We start from the raw sequence: 20,093 nt of genomic DNA, 5'->3' as shown, positions 1-20,093 counted from the left end.
CCTGATTTTCAGAAGATGGGTGCTCAGTGTTTTATGAAGAGCTGGCCCCTTTAAGGTGTCTTAAGTTGGGTGCTCCGAATCACTAGTCACTTCAAAATTTAGGCCAGAATCTGGTTTTGGGAAGAAATTACTTCAAAACTGAAGGGGATTCAGATCTGAGATTCCAGTTCAGGCCCATCTCTCATAACTGCAATGTCAGAAAATAATTTATTTTTAAACTTTGCCACGTATAGCATTTTGTTTTTCAAATTAGAGTACCATTTATATAATTTTGTTTTTTAATTCCAGGTGACCCAAGAATATGCACAGCATGCGTCCACAATTACTATATGTAAGTTCAACTCTTTTAGTGTCATTACATTTTCTGAACCAAAAACAATGCTCCCTAAGGTAATGGAGGTTATGCCATATCAGTTAGCTTCTAGTTGCTGCTTGAACAAAGAAGGGTGGTTGAAGAACTTTAAAAAGGGGGGCAAAGATAGGTGTGGGGGAGACTCCCTCAAACCCTAAAGCAAAGTGTTATCACTTGAGGATACTTAACACCTTGGCCTTAACTCCCACGGACCATAACAAGCGTTGAGGAAATTTATCACCAAGCGGAATCAGGTTGTTTTAGTCTTTTCCTGCTCCTACCTAAGTCAATGGCAAAATCCCCAGAGGGAGCAGGTTCATGCCTGACATCTGATATTCAGTGATGGCAATAAACAGATTCAGCACGCTAATGCTGTCAAGCTGTTGAGATGAGCAGCCAGTGGCATAACAAACAATAGCCTACCTGTTTACCTTCTTGGGGGAAAGCCTTACTTTATTGAAAATGGCAAGTATCCAGCCTCACATCTGTGTTGAGGAAGTCTTTGTCTTTCGGTACCTGGACCCTGGAAATTTACCAGTTGGCAAATTCCAGGATTAATCCCCATATATGCTACATCTGATATCCACTATCTACAGGGCCCAGTAGTAAGTATTTGCAGTTGTGACTAATTTAATGTTGCAGTTAGAAAATACATATTACAATCCTCAACATTCATGCTGTAGATTAAGTAATATCCAAGATTAAAAACTGGCTGATAGGTCTCAAAATGTAATTGTAAACAAGGAATCATCATTGAGCATATGTTTCTAGAGGGACTTCAGAAAAGATCAGTTCTTGGCCCTACATTGTTTAATATTTTTATCAATGACTTGGAAGAAAACGAAATCATCACTGATAAAGTTTGCAAGTGACACAAAGATTGGAGTAAATGATGAAGAGGACAGGTCACTGATACAGAGTGATCTGGATCACTTGTTAAACTGGACGCAATCAAACAATGTGTGTTTCAATATGGCCAAATGTAAGGTCATACATCTAGGAACAAAGAATGTGGGCCATACCTACAGAAAGGGGGACTCTATCTGTAGAAGGAGTGACTCTGAAAAAGACTTGGGGGGCCATGGTGGATAATGAGCTGAACATGAGCTCCCAGTGCAACACTGAGATTAAAGGGCTAATGTGATCCTTACACGTATAAACTGAGGAATATTGAGTAGGATTAGGGAGGTTATATTACCTATGTGTTTGGCACTGCTGAAATACTGTGTCCAGTTCTGGTGATCACAATTCAAGAAGGGGGTTGAAAAATTGGAGAGGATTCAGAGAAGACCTACAAGAATGATTAAAAGATTAGAATACATGCCTTATAGTGATAGACTCAAGGAGCTCAATTGACTTATTCTACCAAAGAGAAGGTTAAGAATTTATTTGACCTCTGATTATAAGTACCTACATAAGAAACAGAAATTTGATGGTAGAAGGCTCTTCAATCTAGCAAAGGTATAACAAGATCCAATGGCTGGAAGTTGAAGCTAGACATCCTCAGATTAGAAATAAGACACACATTTTTAACAGTAAGGTTAATTAACCATTGAAACAACTTACCAAAGGTACTGGATACTGGATCACTGGAAATTTTAAAATCAAGATTGGACCTTTTTCTAAAAGACATGCTGTATTTCAACAGCAGCTATTGGACTTGAAACAGGAATTAATTCAAGAAAGTCCTACGGCCTCTATTATGCAGGAAGTCAGATTAGACGATCACAACGGTCTCTTCTGGCTTTAAAATTTGTGGATCTATGAATCTGTGTATACACATATATGACTGTGTGTACAAATATGGTGTTATGCATGTTCAGATGACCAGTTATCAAGCAACTGCAATAAATGTACACATTAGGCACACAATTGTATGCATCAATTTTTTTAAATCAAACTTTACAAGTATATTTGAGAACCATAATATTAACAAACCTGGCTTGTAGAGTAGTGTTGAACTAGGTAGCTATTTAGTTTGTGAGTAATTGTATTACATCTGCTTAGGAATTATGCCTGTTCACCACACTGACAAAAATGAACTCCATGACCTCACACAGACTTATTAAATTGACTAAGAATGTTCTGTCACTAGGTATAAGCAGCATTGCTATAAGAACTGCCCTGAGAACACCTACAATGATGAGAGTACTCTTCAGTGTATAGAATGTGATGAAAACTGCATCAGCTGTGACAACTATGAGTGCTACTGGTGTAAAAAAGGCTTTTATCTCTTAGGTAAGCAAAGTAACAGGTAACATATATATGCTGTCTCAAAAACGATTTGCACTAAAAGCCAAAATTTGGACTTAATTCTCTGAGGTTCCTGAGCATCCTCTATAGACGTCAATATGAATCGAGGACACCTTGTAGAAACAGGCCCTTTGTGTAAATCCAAGGGATCTTTTGGTTCAAAAGTCCCAAAATGTTTGACTATGAATTCCAAGCGGGATTTTTATTTTTAACAAGTGTTTGGCTTCAATCCCCTCTCTTTGAGCACGTACAGGAAAAGATTTCTATTTGATAGAGCTATGTGAAATGAGGTGGCTTTAGTTTGACAGAATGAAGCAAACCTTTTCTTTGCTTTTAATTTGTGTGGCTTTGCACATTCTAGCTTAACTTTGACTTTCAGGTCTGAACAAATAAACCTCAAATTGTCTGAGCAAAACCCAGTTAAAACCACTAAATTTCATATCAAACTCACACAAAACTAAGAATTCCTCATAAAACTATGAAGCAACCAGGACTAATTCAGACAATATTGCCAAACCTGAGCTACAGATAGTCCCCAACATATGGCACACTCACCCCTCCAATTCTGGGTGCTATGGAGCACAGCTTCACGCTGACAGAAAGCTCTGTCGTGATAAAGGAGAGACCAAGGTTGCCTCAAGGTTACCATGACCATTGCTGGTGTACATTGTAAGCTCCTCCATTCTCCTGTTTAATTTGAAAGCCCTATCAACTTTTCTCCTGTCTCCCTCTGCAAACCTATATATTACCATTTGTATGTCCAATTGCAAACACAAGACCTGTTGCTCCCTACCTGACTGTGTGCATTGGAAGGAAGTCAAATTCAATTTTGGGCTTTGCAAGGAACCTCAGATTTGCTCAAACTAGCCCTGAATCTATCTTAACTATTTTAGTGTTTACACTGCCGAACATCACCATGGTATCCAAGCACCTTCACTGTGGTAGCTGAAGATCTGAATCAACCCAGGTTCACTCAATATTGGCCGCACATTTGCTGGAATCAGATCTTAGGGTTCAATCACGAAATTCAAATCTAGATCTGAACTTTTATAAGATAGTGAGTGTTAGTATTTTGAGATAGACTCAGCTCTACTTAAACCTTGGTAGAGAATGGCTTGAAAGGTTTGTGAAGTTTTCTATAAGGACATGGGCTGAGTGTAAAGTTTGCAATAAAATTTAAAACCAGGGGCTGGGGTGAGGAGGGGGGAGGCATAACAAAAATTTCACACTATTCTACTGTTCTGTTTGTGTTTCTTAAATTGCCTCAGAATGAGATCAGGGATATATACCTTCCCCAATCTCAAGTAGCCAGGATTATTCAAAATATACAAGTCTAATCTTGGGTGCTGAATCTAAAGAATACAGTTTTGGAGCTGTGATGGGTCTCAGCTGCAGGATTCCCAATTGACTTTAATTTGTTCATTTCCAATTGGCTTTAGTAGGAATCATATGACTGAAACTACACACAATCTGTCAAAATGTATCCCTGAATTTCCAACAGGGGTTGGAAGCGGCATAAAGAAGACTAGAGATTAAACTTCACTAATAATCCTCAAGCACACAGTATTATTAATGTTGCTGTTCATCACAACACCCAGAATGGATAGGTGTATAAAGCGTTTCTTCATCTTCTGGTTCTTGATATGTGTGAGCGATACTATGACTTAAAGGCGCTTTCTATGTTGTAGATGGGGAATGTGTGAATGACTGCAGAGCTGGTTTCTACAGTGATGAGGACTTTGCAGAATGTGAAGAGTGCCATAGGACCTGTGCAACATGTGACGGGCTCAACTTTGATGACTGCACCAGCTGCAAACAGAATTTACAGCTACTCCACGGGAAGTGTGTGAATCCAAAAAACATGGCAGTGGAGGGGAAATTCTGGAATGGTATGTTGCTAGATCCTTTGATCCCTTTTATTTCACCCCATGGACTATTATGATTAGAAATGTTTAGAAAGGCATCCAACCCCTTTTTTCCAAGGTCCTATAGGTTGGATAAAACTACCGCATATCTAAGTAGATTGTGAAGTTAAGGAATCATAAGGACTATGAATATAAATCTGGTCACAGAGGGTGGAATTCACCCTTCGGCAGAGAGTCCAAGGCTTATGCACAATTTAAATCCAGTTTAGGCCCTATTTTTGAGGCCCTGTGTTGGCTCCCTGAACAGGGTTGAATTTCACTTTGAATGAAGTATAGAGTATATTGTAAGTAATTTAATGGATCAAATTTAAGAATAACCATAATGATCTAATGGACTGAACATAGGATTTGGAGCTGGAGTTCTTGAATTCTAGCCGTGGCTCTGCCATTAGCTTCATCTGTGACTGCCCGAAGTCACTTCAACTCTCTCTGTCTCGGATTCCCCATTTATACAATGGAGATAATATTTTTACTCCCACAAGATCATGGCAAGTTATTAATTAATGTCTGTGAAACATTTTGAAATGCAAAATGCTATTGATGAGTTTTATCATAATTACTGGAGCAGAGCAAATGATTTGTCGCAAATACATCATTTTATATCTTTTTTGTTTTCATGAACTACCTGCAAGCAGATCACAGTACTTTCACATTTGTTCACTGTAAAATTATTTACATATTTCTTCAGCAAATAATTCTTAATCTGTAGATGATTAATGAACAATTCCTAGTGACTATTGGTAATTTGCACTATGTACTGTGTTGGGATTGTTTTATTCCCAGTTTGCATGATTTATGCATCAAATCAAAGCAGCGCTACTTGTGAATTTTATGAATTCACTTTTTGTGAATATTTGTAAACAAGCTTTAAAATAGGCTTTTTAAAATTAAATTCACTGCCGTGCAGAGGCCCAGCACAAGTCCTCTGCACGGTGTAAGTCCCACACCAGGAACTAAGTAGGACTTCAATGAAGCATAGGCCTGCTACTGACCCTCGGAATGAATGTGAATTTCATCCTGTGTGAGCATTCAAATTAGTAAAGCTCAAGTGCTCAGATGCTCATTGAAAGTGAACATGAGAGTCACAAATATAGTCAAATGAAAATTTGCTTTTGATTCAAACGTATTTATATGGATTTAAAAGAGCAAATACAAGAATGGCTGTCCTGAGATCTACATGGCCTTGCCATTAACTAACATCTATATAATCCTTCTGCCAGATGGTGTTGGCAGCAACAAGAAAATGTTCCCACTAGTAGCTCATCTCTAATTATTGTCTAATGTTTCCAAACGAATGTACTTCCTATCCATTCAGAGGTGTTGTGCCCAACAGAAGCATATTTCTTATCTGCAAAAGCGATATAAGTAGAGGCCCTGAATTTGCTTTTATTTGGCATCTAGATGCTTTCTTCTGGTTACAATTATCTATAACTATGAATAAATAATGACACAGGAAATTTGTCTCATCTGAGGATCTCGTTTTGTTTCACCAAGGCAAGTAAGTAATATTTCCATTTGATTCCCATTCATTCAGGACTGAGCTACAGGTAAAATGACATGTCCCAGGTCACACAGTGAGTCAGTGACAGAATAAAAACCTCAAGTCACTTCACTCCCACTCCCTGCTATAACCAAACAAAATACACAGCTAGCTGTGTCATGTTCATTAGGGTGGCAACCTAGGCAAAATCCCCAAACCCCCATAGCTTAATTCAATAACTACCACAAGTGCCTTTGAAAAATCTTTCTCTATTAAAAAGTATGCTAAAGTGAATGCAGGCAAGGTTGTGGCTGAGGTGTGTTGGACCTTGAACTCAGCTCACAAATAACAATGCCATTACCTTCATCTCTGCTGGACTATGTCTGAGACAATGTAGTTGAGAATGTTACAGTGGATTTTGTAACTTAATTGACCATTCATATTGGACAAGTTGGTTCATAACCAACCATTTGAGTCTCTTGAGACAAAAAACTGTTGTCTCAGTTTGGCTCCTAGACAAACAAGTTAAGGGGCAGCATACCAGAGCATGCTAAGAGATAAGTCAATGGGAAGGCAGAATTTATTTACATTTTGAGAGATTGATGTAGCTAGGTCAGGATTAAAATCGCTTTCTGGGTGTAGAGTATACATTTTTTGTATGTCTAACCTTCACTTCCATTTCTTGTGTGAGAATAAATGAAAGACCAGAATCATGAATTTTCATGAGCACACAGACCAAAGACTAAGACAGTGTGTATATAAAAACTTTCTAAAATTATACTTTTTTTGTGGGTACTCTGGTGGGCTAACAATTCAATTCCAAACTGAGAATTTGTTAATAAATCATATCAAGGCCTGAAATGAGGAAACAGCGCTTGTATGGCTTCCAGACATTTAAAAGGAAAGGCAAGCCAAGGGAAAAAAATGGTTGAGCTCTCTGTTTGTAGCTCGAAACATCTGTATTTTATCTGGTGTACCAGATGATGAAATGACTTTGGGAGCCAGGAGACATACTAGTGTAGGCTTGATTCACCAAGTGATTACACACACCCTATCAACCGGACTAGACATTTTGCAAGCTGAAATCGGGTCTTAATTTTGCCAGTTCACTGGAAATACCACACCCTGAGCTTGTATGCTCCTCAGTCATACAGTGTAGCCTACCGTATTCTTTTGAGAGGTGCAAAGGAAATGTTTCTGTTATAGATTCAACATGGAGTGCATGCTTCTTCACATGCAAATCATTTCAAAACAAAATTAGTCATTAATTATGTGAGGTAAGTATAGCCAGTCCAACTCATATCACACATTGTAACACAGAACGGAAGTAGCATCCAAAAAGAAGCCACTGAGAAGTGTACTAGAAGCCTTACACCAGCTGCATGTGTCTGAGCACTTTTTTCTTTCCCTAAATACCATATTAAACAACAAGAATTAAAAAATATAACATGTTAACAGAGGGTTGGTGGAGAGAAAACAAAATATTCAGAAATTAAAGGATTATAGGAATTACATGCCAGCTCGTACAATTCCTTATAGGTCCAATAACTTCAATGTAGCTATGTTGATTTACACCAACTAAGGATCTGGCTCTAGGTGTGCATTTTGTGGTGTATCTGGAAAGATGTGAGACTAGTGAGGGGATAGGGACTAATGGATAAGGCAGAGAGATGGGGAATATGGAATAAGGGGGAGAGGAGGAAAAAGAAATCTAGATGGAAAATTTTATGATATCTACAGAGGAGGATTTAGCACCATAGAAGGAGGTAGGGGACCTTTTTAAATAGCATCCATATGTGAAATGTAACTCTGTCAGAGGCAAGCAACACTTATTCACTAACCTATACATATTTTTCATCATCCCCATTGGAGTTGCATACAGATTTTTTATTCGAGGCATTCATTCATTAAATTAATCTTGTGGCTGTTATGTGATAACCAGCTTGGGAGTTAATGGTTACTGGGGGTTGTGACTTACTTCTCACCTAACCTACTAGTACCCTTGAATTTATAATTCTCATAAGTCTTTGAGATGGGATAGGTTCTAGTATTTTATTACCTCTGTATATTGTTTTCATTATGTTTTATCATGTCTATTTAATTGTAATTAGCTTTTCGAGATATGTGGTCTATTTTATGTATTTTTATTCAGGGCAGTATCATTTTTGCAAGGCTAGTGCCATAAACAGAATAAAATCTAACAAACTAAACAGCATCCCCACTGGAAAAAACTGGCTCTCATTCAAATCACATCCTTACTACACAGCGTACAGACCAAACAGGTCACCTTCTAAAAGTAATGTACACATGGTTACAACCCTGGCAGTACAGCTCCTTCTATGTTCATCACTGCAGCAATGTATTGCATGTTTTTGACTTTGGGTTTACAAAAAAAAAATTCACAAAAAAAAATCAAGTTTTCTTTAGCAGAAACTGCTATATTTTCAATTAGGAAGCAAAGGAGAGTAATTGCAAATGTGGGTGGGCAGCCAGTTTGATATCAGGAACTGGAACAAATTAACTATTTAAATCCCTTCTCTCTATATATGAGAATAAATAAATGTGGTCCCCAAACAGAGAAAACAAATGTACTGAGTCCATAGGTGGCTTTTATAAATGTGAATACAATCACTTGATCCTACACTGCACAGGTGTGAAGGATTGTTGTATGCATAAGCACAAGGTAAAAACTAATGAGCAGGTCAGGGATCACAGAAAAACTGACCATGCATTAATGAGAACTCTGCTGTGGCTCCCTAGCCACATGAGAAAGACCAAAGAATGGACTGGAGAGCCCTGCACGGGACTATTGTAGAGCCTTGCAGCAGGTCTGGGATCCTACAGATCCCACCACCATAATAGCAGGAGCAGGACTAAATATAATCCCATATAGAGCTCTACCATACAGCTAAGTAGCTAATTTGAATGCGTTTAAACCAATCTCTCTTCAGACACACCTGCATTCTTGAAAGCAAGTGAGCCGGCATTCAAGGAGCTTCAAAATTTACTTTCACTCACTGTGAAAGATTACATTGAATATCTTTAAGGATAGGTGTACTTTTTCTTTACCTCTGTAATAGATGATTCTAAAGGGAAATCTTTAGTAGAAGCACGAGAAAGATAAAAAAGTAACTTTAGGGACGCTTGACTTCAATACTCCAACGTGGTCAGGATACCACCCACTGTTATTTTCCTTCGAACAAACTTCCTTGTTCAGCGTTAAAAGAAATCAATGCTTACTGTGATTGTTTATCATTGGCCATGTCCTGTTGTCAGAGGTAGACTGACATATTTTGAACTAGCATAAATAAGAAAGGAAGAAAACCAAAGTTCAGACCTTCATAAAACTTTCAGTTTGATAAGCTCATGGAGTGGCCTGAATGGATGGAATGCTACCACGTATCCCAAACTGCAATAAAGCTTAACTCAGAAAGTGGAAAAAGTACAAGTCAATTCCTTAGTTTCTACAATGGGGAGTGAAGCTGAAAATATTTATAAATTGCTTACCTTTACTGATGAAGGAAACAAGAATTAACATGGTACTGGGGCAGATTTTGGCCCTAATGGAAGCTTACATGTGTGACATTTTAGTTTCTGCAAAATCATCCAAGCTCTGAAGGTCTGAAAAAGTTTTTTTTGCATTTTTTTAAACCAGCAGTGAAGTAGTAAACATTATCATCAATGACAGGTTTCAGAGTAACAGCCATGTTAGTCTGTATTCGGAAAAAGAAAAGGAGTACTTGTGGCACCTTAGAGACTAACCAATTTATTTGAGCATAAGCTTTCGAGAGCTACAGCTCACTTCATCGGATGCATACTGTGGAAAGTTCAGAAGATCTTTTTATACACACAAACCATGAAAAAATGGGTGTTTACCACTACAAAAGGTTTTCTCTCCCCCCACCCCACTCTCCTGCTGGTAATAGCTTATCTAAAGTGATCACTCTCCTTACAATGTGTATGATAATCAAGGTGGGCTGATCACTTTAGATAAGCTATTACCAACAGGAGAGTGGGTTTGTGGGGGGGGTGGGGAAAAAACCTGGATTTGTGCTGGAAATGGCCCAACTTGATTATCATTCACATTGTAAGGAGAGTGATCACTTTAGATAAGCTATTACCAGCAGGAGAGTCAGGTGGGGGGAGAGAAAACCTTTTGTAGTGGTAAACACCCATTTTTTCATGGTTTGTGTGTATAAAAAGATCTTCTGTACTTTCCACAGTATGCATCCTATGAAGTGAGCTGTAGCTCACAAAAGCTTATGCTCAAATAAATTGGTTAGTCTCTAAGGTGCCACAAGTACTCATTATCATCACTAATCTCCAGAGTAAACATTCCATATATATGAATAAGGGCAATCCACGCTTCTCTCTGACTGACCTATTATTTCAGGCTGTCTGCTGAATTAGCAAACGTCATTGCAATAGTGGACATCTGGCTCACATATTTAATGTTTTCTTTGCAACCATAAGGACTTGAGATTTCAATTTTTAAATGAAAGCTTAGATTCCAGAGCACAAGGAGGAATCCTCCAGATACAGGTAACAGCTGGCCAAGCAGCCATGAGCTGGTCTCATTTACTGCTTGGTCTAACATAACTATTGAGGGGTACAGTAGGTCAGAATGCAAGGCTAACAGCCAGAGCTTGCAATTCTTTTTTGTAGCCTCATCACCCTTTTTACTTCAAAGATACAACTCCTCCACTAAATATCTAACTAATTCTACCACTTCCTTACAGAAGAATTCTACTTGCCCACATGCCCAGAATGAGTAAGTAATGGGTCAGTGACAAGTAAAATATTACTGTGTGGCAGAACTGGCCATCTGGTTTCTCATTATCATCAGAGCAAAGGCCAATAAATACATTTTGTCCCTAGGCTAGTACATTTTCTTGACAACTTTTCAAGACTGTTCTATGCAAAAAAAAAAGCATTGGTCCCATCATGGCAGGTGCTGTGTCTACCCTGGCAGGTGCTGTGGGTCTACCACAAAATCTTCTGCAGTATATTTACTTGTTTTGAAGGATATTTAGGGCATCACCCAGACTATTGTTTTTTCAAAATGAGGATCCAACTGCTACTATTAAAATAAATGGCAGTTTTGAAGCTGGGAGAACTCGATTCAGAATTCAAACAGGCCCAATTAATTACAAGCTTTTCATATCGGTCCTAGGAAGAGAACCCTCAAGTTGAGTGTTTAGGTATTTATTTCTGACTGGAAAGTTATAAGCTAGAGTGACTGGACTATAGAAATTTTCTTCTATGTCCCAGGCAAAATATCATAAAAGCTTAACTGCTTGTGCATATTCCCCTCTGGTGGAGACTGTAATGTATTGCAAAGAATGACGGTCACAAATGTTGCCAAGAAAAACAAACATGAAACTGTAATCTTGATCGCTGAAATATTTAATTGTAAATGAAAGTTGGTATTTCTTAATTGTAAACAGTTAAATGTTTTCAAGAAATTTCTCCATAAACATTTCTCAGCAGTTATTAGTCTCTGTCTTAGCCTTATCTAATTGCTATTTATTATTTATGTTACCGCAAGTCCTCAGTCAGGATTAGGGCCCCATAATCTTGGAAGTTGCTACTACAGCTATATTTCTGTTTTCCTTTTTTCTCTTCATAACTGGTATTAAATGACAACACTTAACAGTTTACCCTGTCTACAGAAAGGTTTTCAAAGGAAATAAAATATAAAAGACATCAGTGCATATGTGGCTGCTGAGAAGTTACATAACATTTTGTATTCCATCTTGATTCAAGAAAATCTCAGACAATTTCTGTGGGAAATCATTGTAGCCTTGAGAAAGACTGAAAGTGCTAAAAAAGGATAGATAGAATGACCTTAGAAATGCAAATGCAATAGATTCCAGAAACAGATGGTATTCAGTTCATGTGAGGTTTCTGAGGTAAATAAAGTGAGAAACATTCTTAGTTAACAACATGGCTACGGAATATATCAACAATTCTTCATGATGATCACAGTGTGGCTAATGTGGGGCTTACTTTAAAAAGAAGGAACCAAGAGAGATGAGAGGATTTGCAGACCAGTGGGTCTCACCTCAATATAAGAGAAAATGATACAGTATATTTAAGGATAGGAGAATAAAAAGCCTGAAAAAATATAACCCAATAGGATCACTTCATGTAAGAAAATCATACCTAACATTTTCAGAGTATTTTTTAAAAAATACTCAACAAACATGGCCCAATAAACACATTTTACTTGGTATTCTGAAAAGGGCTTGTTCAAGTCCACAATAAAACATTAAGAAAGTGAATAACTATGAACAAAAGGGGCAAAGTCTTATAAAAAACCAACTGTAGTGAATTGCTGCTCCTCAAAATGAAGAGGAGTCATGAGTGAGGTTCTTAGAGGTCTGTCAAGACCACTATAGTCTTAACAATTAGGGAAGCTAGAGTGAAGTTTGCTGATTTCTTTAAGTTGTTTTGATTAGTAACATCCAGACAGTTGAGAGAGACTCCAGCTGGCTTTTAAGTGTGCTGGGCAATCTGACAGCTTAGATAAGTGTACAATAATATATACTGTTAAAAGTTAGAATTTCATAGATGGTAATGGGTACTGAAATTGCAAGCCCCTCAGAGAAAAGGAATTATCATACACAGCCCAGTGGAACATCTGCCCCACTGTGTAGCACAAAACAAACACAGAAGCTGCTTGGGCGTGAGACAAGACCAAGGTAACCGTGTATAAGTGTAAGATCAGTAACCCAAGGATCTTGAAGTCCTACTGACTGCCAAACCCAGCTTTTCAGGGCCTAGCTCAAAGAAACAAACATTGCCTTTCAAGGTTATATAGTAAGGCTTCCTGAATCCTAGACTCCATATAAACCTAACTAAAATGAATAACTCTATGAAGCTAAAGTTTGAATCATAAAGCTTTCCCCATACCCACCCTGCAAAAGGTTTACCTACCCCTGACTAGCCAGTTTCAGTGTATTACAGTCCAGTTCTCTTATAGTGTGTTGGGAGAGTAGCTTAATCCATCACAGCTGGTCCAGCCCTACTACTCTGACAGTGCATTCACTAAAGGCATACAGCTGTGGACTTTCCTCTACTCACGGAGAGATAGTTAACACTCTCCCAGCCAATCTGGGAGGAGAGCTAGGGATAGGGATAGAAAACAATACAGTGTTTGCTGGTGGTATATAGTACTGAGCTCTGTTTCGGGCACCATACCTTTGCTGTTGCTAACAAGGAATATATCTGGATAAGTACAAGGAGGTTGGTGAGAGGTATGATAAACTAAGACTATTAAAACTGGAAAGAAGAAAAGTTAGAAGGGGTTTAATCTAGTGTTTAAGATTATAAAGGATATAAGAAGAACTGATCCATCCCTCCTTGTTTCCTTGTCTCATAATTAAGGTTAAGATTTTGTCAGGGTTATTTTTAGTAAAACTCACAGACAGGTCACAGACTCCTGTGAATTTTTTTTTTAACTTGCCCGTGACCTGTATCTGACTTTATTAAAAATAACCGGGGTGGCTAGGGCTGTGGCAGGGAGAAGGAATGACAGCTGAAGTCCCAGGGGTGGGGACTGACAGGCGAAATCCCCCTGCCATGGGTGTGGGAGGGGCACAGCCCCAGCTCCAGTGGCCGCAGTCACAGGGAGGACGTACAGCACCGGCTCCAGAGCTGGCTGCAACTGCAGGACAGAAGTACATAGTCCCGGCTCTAACCACAGCCATGGGGGCATATCCACGGCCCTGAGAAGCTGCAAGGGAAGCACCCAGCCCTGGCTGCAGCTGCGGGGCAGAGGCACGCAGTCCCAGCTCCAGCTGCTGACAACTGAAGCCTAAGAAGTCAGAGATGTTCAGTAAATATATGTAGGAGGCCTCAGGTTCAATCACCCTCTCTGCTTGATTTAGAGAAGGGAGTTGCACTTGGATCTCCTAGTATTACAAAAAGGTGCCCTAGTCACTCAGCTATGGGATATTCTGGAGAAGGACTTTCTCAATCTGTCCTGTTGAAAGTGTTCCACTGTGTCCAAATAATGAATTAGTCATGGGTAGAGGGAATTGAACTTGGGGACATTTACATTAGCTGGAAGGTCTCTAACCCCTGGAGCAAAGGTTTCTCATTCTCTCCTGTTGAAGCTGTTCCACTTTGTCTCAAATATTTGACTAGTCATTGAGCCAGAAAGAGACTCTGAGTGTGAGTGACTCTATAGCCTTCTGGTTACAGTACTCCACTAGGCAGTGGGAGAGCCAAGGTTGAGCCCTTGCGCCAATCACTACATCATTATTTCTACCCAATGGAACTGTTTCAGTAGGAGAGAGCCAGACTGCCACAGGGGCTAAGGTGCTCTTCTGCAATGTAGGTAACCCAAGTTCAAACCTCCAGCAGAGGGAGCAATTAAACCCAGGTCTCCTATTGCTCTCACCACCAGCCGAGCAGTCTATACAAACATTACCCCAAATTTCCCACCCAGAGTATGAAGTGTAAGTTTGCAGATAAAAAGATTCCATAAGAGGAACATGAAGGATTCTTCCTAATGGGGAGAATTGGGAGATGATTGATACATGTGAATACATCTCTTTCCAGGTACTCCCTTCTTCTCCTTCATATTCTTAATTCACTTCCAAGGAACTCCTAACATGTGTTAGGGAAAGAATGTAACCAACTAGCATGAAAGCATAATACAAATTATTCATTCAGAAGCAGACTCCTAACCATATATTCCTCCCCTCTCCCCAGATAAAATGAGTCTGCATTTACCTATTTGTGGTCTAAATTCAATGTCCATCCATACCCCCAACCTGAAATTACCAATAACAAGCTAAGCACTTGCAACAAACACTCTAGAACAATGCCAAACTGGATTTGAGGGGGCCCTTTGTGTTTTATTTTTCTACACTAACCCTTTACTGATCAGCCAAGAATATGTGATTGAATTAAATTGTCAATTGTCTAATTTCAAGGAATATAACATTAGACTTTTATGGCTGTAAATAGTTAGGTTTTTTAAAATAGCTCTGAGTGAATCTATGTAGAAAAAGCAAATAGGAAAGTTCACAGACTGAATGAAGGTGTCCTGCCTACTTGTCCTCCTAAAAGTGCCAATGGTGATCCAGTCCCTACGAAGACTAAACAGTGTAAACAGCAGTATTTTTCCCTCTTCCTACCCAGACTCAAAAAAAAAGTTCCAAAGATGTGATTCTTCATGTAGGACCTGTGATGGAGCTGACAATGTTTGCACTTCATGTCCAGAAGGTAAGTGGCATTCAGCTTCTTTGGGAAGAGTTTTTAGTTGGGTAGGTACTTCGGTACATTATATATTCCCAGGGAATATCTTGGTTAATGGATAGTAGCAGGTTGCTTAATCTAGCAGATAAAGGTATAACAAGATCCAGTGACTGAAGGCTGAAACTTGATACGGTCAGACTGTGAATAAACCATTTATTTTTAGCAGCAAAGATAATTAGCCATTGGACAAATTTATCAAGGGGTCTGATTCCCCAACCACTCAACCAGAAGTTAAGGGCTTAATCCAGGAATTATTGGGTAAAATTATATGTTATTCAAGATGTTAGCCTGGATGATCATCATGCTCCCTTCTGGCCTTAAAGTCTCTGAATGACAGTTGGCCATGAGACTGGCCTTTTGGGAAAATGGCTTAAAAGAATGTTGCCGTTTTTAAGAAGATGGGGGGAAAAAACCCTACATTTTGGATTTGCAGGAAATGCAAAGTTAAGGTTCCATTTTTAAAAGAAGAAACCCACCAATATGCTATTGCAGGTGTGGCCACCACAAACAAGATCCCAGAGTTATTTTTTTAAGCCTTCTCAACTGTGCCATTTCATTGGGGTGGGTGTATTGCTAGGGAGATTTCTTCTCGCTGAGACCTGTGTACATACATGCCCTCGAGGGACTTTTGGTGACCTGAAAAGTTGGAAGTGTGAGAATTGCACAGATGACTGTGAAAACTGCTCTGACCCCAGGCACTGCATGAAGTGCCAGTCTCAGCCACACCGGCCGCTCTACCTACATGAAGGCAGATGCTTTCAGGAGTGCCCCACGTAAGTTATCTTGTATTTTTTCCCTCGTTTTGTTGATTTACACCAACTTTCAAGTTTGCTCACTAATTTTTAACTGTGCCACTTGTCTCCATAATTTAGGTCCTTCTAGATCGTACATTATAAACTCCTGTTATGGAAATGTTAATGTACCATTTTGGCCATCAGAAATTATGATGTGCTGAAACAATTTATATGTATACAGTTGGATGAAGTAATTTACTTTGCTTTTGTTAGCAGAGGCTATGTGTGAATGTAAGTAAGCACTAGGTGTGAAATCCTGAAGTCAATGGCAAAACTCCCAGTGATTTCAATGAGGCCAGGATTTCACCCTCATGTAGATCTCCACGTTGACTGAAAATAACCCTTCTCTACCCTCTCCCTTACACCCAAGAATACAGGATAAAAAAGAGGCAGGGTATGGGCACAGAATGGGGGTGTCTGAGGAGTTATGGACTGAAGCACAATCCTGAACATACAAATGGGGAGTTTAATCATGTACTTCTTTTGGTTTTTCTCCTACTATGCATCAGTAACCTGGCAGCCAAGCAGTAACAAAGGTTCCCATTGACTCCAATGAGCATTGATCAGACCGTAAAGCAGATCAGGTTCCACTGCACTCTATATCCTGCTTATCACTAGTTGCCAAGTGCATGTATGCATAATGCTCTATGCTGTGTAGGATCCAGTCCTTAGAGGCCGCCACTTAGTTTCTTTCTTTTGGGAAAACACATCCAACCCTTTTCCACTGTGATTTATACTAATATATTGGCTGTATTTTCCTACCACGGTTTGCATACTTGCTAACTGTGTTAAATAAATCAGAGCATCAAAGGGACAGATTCTGATCTCATATACACCAGAATGAATCTGGAATAACTACATGAAAGATATAACTGAGATTAGAATCTAGGCCAGTGTGGGTTCTTTCAGCCTACCCGTCCAAAAAATGAACTGTAACACACTGATCTCAAAATAATACTGCAGCATTATTACATTAACTTGTGTGTGTTTTCAGAACCCATTTCCCACATTTTTTGCATGGAATCATGCAATTTAATTCACATTTTTCATGTACACCTGCTGCATCCCCCCCACTTTTTGCTGCCTTCCAGAGTATCTTACGAGACCCATTCATAACAGGGTTTCAGACATTGGCCTTACTACAACAAAATCAGCCCAAGTTAAGTTTCAAGTTTCAGCCCCTACGATATTTTACATTACATTTATCACCTACCCCCATTTGCAAGGTATCACAGAGAAATAAGGGTGCTCTCATTCAGTTCTAAATGTCTTCCTTTAGAACCAAAGAAAGTACTGTAGTGTGAGGGGAAGGTGTTCTACGTATCTTACTGATCCACTGTTCTCTTGTGACAGAGGCATTTAGAAAGAGTGAATCTGCAAAGCAAGGTGAGCAAACTCACACAACAGAAGAAGAGGGAGGAAGAAGGGATTGGAAGGATATTGAGAGATAAGAGAAAAGAAAGGAAGAAGATAGAAACAGGAAAGATGGAGGTGGACTTTCTTCGCTTCTGTTTCCTTCTTTCCAACTTTCCTCTTAATTAACCTTCTTAGCTTTCTTCAGAAAGTACTGCCCCTTGCTCTTTTAAAGCATTCCCTAAAATGCCAATAGAGCACTGGAGAGCACCCCACTGTGTGTAGGCTGCCTGGCTGTACGTGTTAGTGCAAAGTAGATATTCTGCTGGCACTGCTTTCTATGCTCGTTCCTTCCTCAGTTTTAGAAGATGACTGCATAGTTTTGAATTAGTAATTATCTCAGACAGTTTATTGGCCTCCCTCCATATATTTTTCTTCCAAGATCTTATGCAGAATGAAATGTGCCTCCAGCCTGCCCTTCCATCTCCTTTCATTTATGAGGTATAGGCCAAGCCTAGTGAATATTTCATTATGATTAATCCTTCCAAACCTAGAATGACTGTGGTTGCCCACAGCTGCTCTACGTCAGTTGCTTAAAGTTGTTCTGCTTTCATAGTCCAGGGCACATTCTGTGTAGGATCAGATTATGTCGAAGTTCTGCCATAAACTGCATCACACAGATCCATGCGGGAATCACCATATTAGACATGCTGTCATCTGGTTATTAGAGGAGAGTTAGAGCTGCTTCTCAAAAAGGCTCCTTACCACTTACCTACTGTAAGGCTGTATAACACAGGTTTACACACTCCTGACAATAGAATACACTTGCCAAAATTTTTACAGCTTCTTGAGTGACACTTCTTTTGGATGCGATCATGTTTTTCTAGCTCCTCCCTCTTCTCTCTCTTGAACCTCTACAGAGTTGGTGACCTTCCATTGTAATGCCTTCTTCTAATGCAGGAACAGCTTGTCCCTCCTGGTGCTGGGGGTGAGGTCTCTCTCTTCCCTGCTCCCCATCCCTCCCACTACTCAGAGGTGTATCTTCTCTCTCCTTGTCCTACCACCATTGGAATGATACCTCTCTTCCTTCTCCTGAACCACTGATATCACTGCTGCAGGCAATGGCTTCTTCCTTCCATATTCTGTGCCTCTCCAGCCTGGGAAGCAGGAGGAGGACAGGAACAGTGGCTATCACAGTGACACCCTGGTGGGCAGAAGGAAAGACTTCATGGGAAACTTTGCTAATACCATGCAGCCCTTCTGGATGCTGGCGACTTTGGTGCTGCTAAGGGATGATGTGGTTTAGTGGGCAAAATATCTTGTATGAGATGTGTGGCACATAGCAGCTGTTTGTGAAATCTGTCCATTGTGAAGCTCCTGATTCACCCAAATACATTTTTATTCTCTATATTTGCAATAAACTGTGCCATCAAACTGTTCCAAAAGTGTGCTCTCTCCTACTGTTTGTTCTGTTTGTCCTGACTCTCTAGGGGGTATTTTGCTGAAACTGGTACGTGCATCAAGTGTAACGGATCCTGCAAGACGTGTGAAGGAAATGCCACAAAATGTCAGTCCTGTGAAAGTCCTTTGCTTCTGGAGCAATGGGAATGTAAAAGCTCCTGTTCTGAGAAGCACTTTGCCACTAATGGAATCTGTAAACACTGCCCTGAGATGTGTCAGGAATGCAATCATGAAAGTGCATGCAAAGGTACTGCAGGGAATCCGCAGTGGCATGTATCCACTTGGCTAAGATAAGACCTTGCTGGAAATATATAGCCTGGCAAACATTTGTTGAAAGAGAGAGTTCTTCTGTAGTTAACAAAAATGAGAAAAGTAACTTTAATTTAATTCCAGGTTTCAGAGGAACAGCCGTGTTAGTCTGTATTCGCAAAAAGAAAAGGAGTACTTGTGGCACCTTAGAGACTAACCAATTTATTTGAGCATGAGCTTTCGTGAGCCACAGCTCACTTCATCTGATGAAGTGGCTCACGAAAGCTCATGCTCAAATAAATTGGTTAGTCTCTAAGGTGCCACAAGTACTCCTTTTCTTTTTAATTTAATTGTTAAGCTACTCAGGATGGTGCTAATGAACACAGAATCATGTGGTAGGATTTTTAACCAGATAGATCTAGGAATGACATATGGTCGGTGTTCCTTTTTCTGCTCTTTTTTGTGTTTCAAGAGATTCCTGCTGGCTTAACTTCATCCCTGATTTAGCATGTTATAGACCTTGGGTCCTGGCTTTCCACGGCCTGGCAACTCAGGTAGTCGTTTACATTGGTACAAGGTGGATGCAAAATGCTACCATTCTAAACTAGTGGCATTTTACACCGACATTATACAGGTGCAAATAGCTACGCAAGATACAGAGCAGTGGAGAATCAAGCCGACTGAGTGTTCATGCAATTAATGATGAGTGAACCACAAAGTTTTGGGGATTCTGTTTAGTTGGGCTGCTCACCCCAAAGTTTGAATGATTGTGTGAATTTCAAGGGCAGGTAAAATTGAGCAACTATCTGTCAACCTGGAAGTGTAAAAGTGGGGGACAGTGAAAGGGAATGAACAAAAAGGTTAAACTACAAGGTTAAAATAAATTCAAAGGTAGAGATCATCTCAACCAATATCTCCATATCCTAATACATCCAGCCTCTGGGGAAATTCAGATC

The 20,093-nt window shown here is 39.6% G+C and overlaps 1 protein-coding gene across 1 annotated transcript in view; it reads left to right on the top strand.

The window, feature by feature from the left end:
* Window positions 1-20,093, top strand: part of LOC125637150 (proprotein convertase subtilisin/kexin type 5) — a 305,277-nt gene that overhangs the window by 273,096 nt on the left and 12,088 nt on the right. Inside the window, exons 25-30 of the mRNA XM_075128725.1 lie at window positions 289-331; window positions 2,448-2,590; window positions 4,294-4,494; window positions 15,164-15,247; window positions 15,858-16,053; window positions 18,918-19,135. Of these exons, the coding sequence (XP_074984826.1) occupies window positions 289-331; window positions 2,448-2,590; window positions 4,294-4,494; window positions 15,164-15,247; window positions 15,858-16,053; window positions 18,918-19,135 (885 nt within the window). The remainder of the gene's footprint in view (window positions 1-288; window positions 332-2,447; window positions 2,591-4,293; window positions 4,495-15,163; window positions 15,248-15,857; window positions 16,054-18,917; window positions 19,136-20,093) is intronic.

The sequence above is a fragment of the Caretta caretta genome, chromosome 5, assembly GCF_965140235.1.
Source record: "Caretta caretta isolate rCarCar2 chromosome 5, rCarCar1.hap1, whole genome shotgun sequence".
NCBI classification, from domain to species: Eukaryota; Metazoa; Chordata; order Testudines; family Cheloniidae; genus Caretta; species Caretta caretta.
The sequence above is the reverse complement of the archived record's forward strand: the minus strand, read 5'-3'. Positions and strand labels throughout refer to the sequence as shown.